Source organism: Nelumbo lutea, chromosome 7, assembly GCF_056320005.1.
Source record: "Nelumbo lutea isolate HS-2025 chromosome 7, American lotus-T2T, whole genome shotgun sequence".
NCBI lineage: Eukaryota > Viridiplantae > Streptophyta > Magnoliopsida > Proteales > Nelumbonaceae > Nelumbo > Nelumbo lutea.
The window spans coordinates 60,733,584-60,740,016 of record NC_142690.1 but is presented as its reverse complement, the minus strand read 5'-3'; the positions used below and the strand labels follow the sequence as shown (position 1 = coordinate 60,740,016).

The 6,433-nt window shown below is 36.9% G+C and overlaps 1 protein-coding gene and 1 non-coding gene across 2 annotated transcripts; one reads left to right on the top strand and one right to left on the bottom strand.

The window, feature by feature from the left end:
- The first annotated feature begins 283 nt into the window (after positions 1-283).
- Positions 284-4,665, top strand: LOC148846641 (NAC domain-containing protein 54-like). Its single transcript, XM_088954229.1, has 4 exons — positions 284-665; positions 817-1,106; positions 2,316-2,669; positions 4,028-4,665. Exons 1-4 carry the CDS (start codon positions 509-511, stop codon positions 4,373-4,375), a joined length of 1,149 nt encoding a protein of 382 aa, XP_088810355.1. The 5' UTR covers positions 284-508; the 3' UTR covers positions 4,376-4,665.
- Positions 4,666-5,594: 929 nt separating this feature from the next.
- On the bottom strand, positions 5,595-5,675 carry TRNAL-AAG (transfer RNA leucine (anticodon AAG)). The gene has a single exon. It is a non-coding gene; the product is annotated as a tRNA-Leu (tRNA).
- Positions 5,676-6,433: the final 758 nt, after the last annotated feature.

Genomic DNA, 6,433 nt, shown 5'->3' with positions numbered 1-6,433 from the left:
ACAGCCATTGCACCGTATTACATTAACATTTTGATTTATCAAGTGGAAAATGATTCACAAAGCATGCAGACGTGTCAACTGTCGGATTGGAATCCATGCAATACCATAATACCCACCACGTATACCACCATTTTTCTTAATCTCAGTTTCCTCTATATATATTTGTCATCATCTTTTCAGATCTGGCAATGGATTCCAATCCTTATGTTGACAGCACATTTACACGTAAGAGCCTACTTTCTGGATCATTGTTTTTAAGACACAGTGGTTCATATGTAACAACCAGATCAGAAAACCAAGGGAGTATTTTCTTCTTTTCGTTCAAACAGTAGGCTATTTATTTGAACTTGGTACGATGCCAGCCACCTGCTTATAAGTCTGTCTTCTTCCCCCTTACTCAATTTTCCATCTCTGCATCTCTGTCTCTGTCTCTCTCTCTCTCTCTATCGATCCCTAATTCCCTCTTTGTGTCTTTCTGGGTGTTTCAATTATATTCTGTGCGATTAGAATGGCACCCGTGACTCTCCCTCCGGGATTTAGATTCCACCCAACAGATGAGGAGCTCGTCGCATACTACCTTGATCGAAAAGTCCACGGCCGGACAATTGAACTGGAAATTATCCCAGAGGTTGATCTCTACAAATGTGAGCCGTGGGAGCTACCAGGTAAGATATTTGCTAACTGAATAACAGTAGTCCGAAATTTGTTATATACAACATTGATGTCGGTTGTAATAGCAGCATATGAGTTTGTTCTACACTTTTTCATCACCTAATCAACAGTCTGAATCTTATTATCTTGCTTCATCGATCACAGACAAGTCATATCTACCAAGTAAAGATATGGAGTGGTATTTCTTTAGTCCAAGAGATCGAAAGTATCCTAATGGCTCAAGAACCAATCGAGCAACCAGAGCTGGTTACTGGAAGGCAACAGGGAAGGATCGGATGGTGCATTCTCACAAGCGCCCAGTGGGCATGAAGAAGACATTGGTGTATTACAGAGGACGGGCTCCTCATGGAATCCGTACCAATTGGGTGATGCACGAGTATCGTCTAGCCGACTCCGTCTCTGAACCTGGATCTTCTTCATCATCAGCGTTAAGGGTATGATTGCACTTCCAGATTTAAGCTCATTTTAGTCTTTATATATTTACCAGTAGAAGAAAGAAAGAAAAGATTTGAGTAGTGGATGAACTGTAGGAAAGCAAAACATGAAGATTTAAATTAAAGCACCAAAATTGCAATGACAAAGACACTGACTGGACCCACATCATATCGCACCATTAATGGGTGACGACTGTTCAAGCTGGAGAAGACTAGTCTCTAGTCATGCATCCACTTTCACACTTGTGTGGATGGATGGATCATCCATACTACAACAATCATGCATGCATGAAAACAAAAGCACTTTTATCCTGAGGGAGTGTGTGTATATATACTTAATTAGATGGAGAGCATTAGGGTTTGGTGGTTTCGTTTTATCACCTTTTCTTTTTGATGGTTATATGAGTGAGTGATCTCAGGGAAAATAATGGACTTTTATATAGAATAAGCATATTGGCTTTAATTTCTTCATTATAGTAAGCAAGTGAATCCTTTAATTTAAAGTATTAAAATAGAAGCCATGGGGACCTTTCTTTTTCGATGCGAAGAGTGATTATATTGTAATGGTGATGGTGGTGGTGGTGGTGGTGGTGGGGTGGGGTGGGGTGGGGGGCATGGGAGATGTACATCTTAATTGAGAAACTTTGCTGGTAGAGTAGTTTGTGCATCAGAGTTATATAGCTTCTAACTAGGGACATATAGTTAACCATATTGGGAATGAATAAATAACCTAGTACACTTTTCTAGTTCATCATAAGACCATTTCTCTGTAGAGAGAAGCAGAGATATATAGGGTGGCCAGGTTTTGACCTAAGATATCTGATCAAAAGATCCAACAATTTTAGACTAGTTCAGGGGATTGGTCCCAGAACAATTTGATAGGCCCCACCTAGAGTGGACTGCTTAGAGTCCAATTGATTGTATTAACCAATGTACCCACACTCACCTCTCAAGTGTTGTAATGGATTGACCTAATTGTCTGTTTGGAAGTCTGTAGTCCAGTTGCTGCGTTTCTTTCAAAATGTTACGTTTAATCAATTAAACTACTCCGTATATTCATTTTTAAGACTAATTATTATCCTGAGGGTTGGAAGAACTTTATATATATATATATATATATATATATATATATATATATATATATATATTTTTTTTTTTTTAGATCATCAACTTTCTGTGGAAAGCACATTGAGATTGGCTGGAATGCAGGATGCTTATGCATTATGCCGGGTTTTCAAGAAAACAATTCAAGTACCCAAAACTAAAGAAGAACAAAATGGGTGCTCTGAGGAGCTACACTGGCTCAACAATGAACGAGAGGGTTTATTAGGCGATGACACAAGTGGCAATGGCATCTCTCAGAGGAGAGAGGTTGGTGAAGAGATCTATGATCAGGATACTTCCAGAATTCTATCTGATGCTTCCTCTTCCGAGGTCACTGAAGGGACACCAATGCACCATGGTACAACAGATGATCAACATGTCTCCTTTGCCTCAGATGAAGCCAATAGTTCTACAAATGTGTCTCCTCTCAATGTGGATTACTTCTCAAATCTAAGCAAGGTACAATTCTTTCTTGTTAGCTATGAAAAAAAAAGATTTTATTTAAGGGATCATATATATATTAAATATACAGGATCTAGCTAGCTACGATTGGTTTCTAGGAACATCAACTCCATTTATTCCAAAAGTTCAGTTGGTTGGTAACTTCTTCCTTTTAGCCGTTAATGAAAGATTTACTTTGATAATTTGATTTTATTCATTTCCTTTTATTAGTTTATGATATATATATGACCATTATTTGAAAAAAAACTAAATTAGAGCAATGTAACATTCTTTTATGAGACATTCTGTGACATCTTGTATGTTTCTTGAGTAACAAGATACTTTCATTCTAATAAGCATCTAAGCCTTGGGCTTAATCTTGTAAAAAAAAAGTAGACTTATGAAATGGACTTGGTCCTCATCTCTCTCTCTCCAGCTATCTATCTATATAAAGTTGAACTCATCTCTTTTTTAAAGTTTTCCTTCAAAAATTTCTTGACTGATCTTTTTTATGCTTGGATTAAACTTTAAAGTTGGATCTGCTATTTACATTCAGAAACCACCTGGAATATTTTTTTTTCCATCAACCTCTAGTAATTTAGTATTACAAAAAAGTAGTTTATTATTCTTCACTCCTAACCATCTGCGAAAGAAGCAAAAGAACTTCATATCTCCTCTGATAAGTGAGCTTTAGGTCTTTGGCCTGATAGATTTCATACTTGAATTTTGAGCGACTAACCTCTCTCTTGTTTTGTTGAGCCTGATCATCCTGGATCCTTGTGCACATACAGTGTAATAAAACACCTGGACTGCATTTTATCATGGCATTACTTTTTTCTAGGATGTAGAGCCTAAAAAACAGTCAATCAGTGGAACTAAACCCCAAAAAGAAAGACTTACAAAAGCTTTTCAAGAGTCCTATTCTTCTGTGCTTTTCCATAATTACTTGAATGGTAGGGTCATCAATAATAAGGACTGATTTTGGTCTAAGAAAGTTCTATAGATGGGATCAGTGATTGGTGGATCCATAATGAGAATATTCAGAATGTACACAATTATTATTCTATAAACAGTGAAGCAAACCTATTTTTCTTTCTACATCTTGTGGTGAATGAAAACCCAAGTTTTCTTGATTTTTTCTGAACTAAGTTTCTTAAACCAACTTGATAATCAGATCCTGACAGTAAAGGTCCCTTTATTCTTCTTTTTTCATGGTCTTCTGTAATGCCATGAGAATGAATTTGCTCATTTTCTGAGGCTTTCTTCATATATAACCATGCATTGGCTTTGATGGGAGCTACATGCTCTGTGTATTGTTGGCCATTTTTCTGGCTCAAGTACTGAATTTCACTTTATCCCTGGTGTAATTAATGCAGGAAATAACAGTATTGCCTAACTGCACAAGGTTGCAACAACAACAACAGCAGCAGCAACAACTTTCTTATCCACCCTTGGCACTAGAAGACTTCCCACAGATGGATACATTGGAAACAAAGTTATCAAACCCTCAAGCCATGGACGAATATATGATGCATGACAAGTATAGAACTTACAATAGTGACACAAATATAATATTGGAGGAGATTTTCTACATGTGTTCCTCCCAAGATAACTCAATGATTCTATCCTTACAAGATTACTGCAACAACTCAAGCAACATCACATCCATGGAAATCCACCTAACTCAGGACAATACAAGTTGTTTTAACAATCAAAACAACTGAGAAATTAATGGAGAGAGAGGGAGTATAAATTCTTAGATTACACTGAAATACCCACATGACTTCGATACTTTTTTTTTCCTTTTTCCCCTTTCCTACAGGTATTGTAATACCACAATTCAATAGGATACATATTGAAAAGGAGTCTAATGATCAATTAATAATAGAAAGAAGAAAGTTATTGTGATTTGTAAAAGGCAGAAAAAAGTTTTGGGGGGGATTGTCTTCAGATGAAATGTTTCTCTTTGTCTTCTATTTTGTGTATACATTTCAAGAATGAGAGTGATGCAGTCGTTTTCTATTATAGCTTCTCAATTAATTAATACTGAAAAAGTGTATATGTATACAGCATCTTCACTTCCCAAACGGATCCGGGATCCCATCTTTAATAAAATATCTAAATTTGACTCGCAATTACAATTAATAGGGTGTTTGGAACCGTGGGCGTTTTGCCACATAAGTGCCACTTTCCCTTCTCATGCTCTTTTGTACGTATTGAGAATAATAAAATGTGACTTTTGTTTCTGTGCACGCTTAACGTTTGGGCTGGGAAGTTATTTTTTAAAGCTTACTCAAAGGGTTAGGCGTTTTTTTACTGTTATGCTGATGTGGTGCCTAGTGGCACTTAGTTGTAGTTGTCATAAACAGTTGTAATTATTATCTTTATCGGTTTTGCAAATAAATAAAGTACAAATATTGAATGAAAAAATGTAAACGGAACTAAACCCATACTAAATCTACTACCCCACATTCCGTAAAAATAAACCCATACTAAATCTACTACCCCACATTCCGTAAAAATTAAGGTCGATTTATCCATATCCAGATCAGGATTTGGTCAATCTGTTGTCGACTCAACTGGTTGGATAGGTTGATCCATCACTTGGTTGGGGTCCCGGTTCTATTTAATCTCTGAACCATTTATAAAATAATACAAAATACAAGATTTTGCACTCTACCCAAACAGAGCCTTGAGAAAAAATAAGGGTATGCAATTTTGATGCATGGGCTCGTCTTGAGGTTTTGTCTAAATTTGAATGGGCCCAGCCCGAAGGCCCTATAAAGTTTGCCAACAAGCATTCCAGTCTTTCCAGCTATGTTTTGTGTTGAAAGATTATTTGGGTCGGGTTTTTTCTGTTTTGGTGAAAACTATAAAATAGCCACAAATTCAAAATGGTTATGGTTCCGGTTTGTTTAAATTTAAAATTTAAAAATGACAAAATGTTGAAAGTGGGATTTGAACCCACGCCCTTTCGGACCAGAACCTTAATCTGGCGCCTTCGACCAACTCAGCCATCTCAACACTCTTGATGTATATGATTCATCTCTAATAATAATAATAATGAAATATTAAACAAACTATAACACTTAGTGAATATGCTTTCTGACAACCTCTGGTACTTCGAGTTATGGATCAAAAGATTTACTAAGCAAACAACTGATCTGTTACAACGTTAATCTAAGACTAAGTTGGGATTAGGCCTAACGAGTCTAATTACCATAAAATCCAAATAAACATAGTTCTCTCACTAAGCATCTGATCTGTAAATTTAAACCACTTCTTTCAAACCTCTGAGCAATATTTATTATTGTAGGAAATCAATAACTACACTCTTGGTTTATCTTAGAAGTAACCAACTAATGGAGGACACTGCAAAATGATTGAAGGAAATGTTGGAGAATTTCCTTTGTCCCGGATGCCTTGGCCTATGCTCTTTAGTTCTGTAGGTCACAGCTCCCTTGGGTTATCAGTTATCACTGAGCCAAAATCGCCTGCAGTGGGCCTGGGCTTGGATATATTGTTACTAGACAACTTGGAGTTAGCAATTTCCATGATGGGCTGGGCCTGGATTGGGAACTGTGTTACAGTAATATCTCATATGATAGTAGATTGATAGTTGGGTATGGTGCCTGAATTTCAAGCTTGGTCCGAAACAATATATAACATGGCCCAATCTCGACATGGGTTAGGTTAAGTTTCTGGGTCAGGTACGTAGCTAACTGGTTCATGCTGCCTCATTAAGTCATACAATATTAGGGGTGACGCTTCCTTGCAATTAG

Excerpts from the sequence above, each read along its gene's own strand:
- LOC148846641 (XM_088954229.1), top strand. The coding sequence starts at position 509 with ATGGCACCCGTGACTCTCCCTCCGGGATTTAGATTCCACCCAACAGAT. Across the intron at positions 666-816 it reads TGAGCCGTGGGAGCTACCAG|ACAAGTCATATCTACCAAGT; the intron begins GTAAGATATTTG and ends CATCGATCACAG. Across the intron at positions 2,670-4,027 it reads ACTTCTCAAATCTAAGCAAG|GAAATAACAGTATTGCCTAA; the intron begins GTACAATTCTTT and ends TAATTAATGCAG.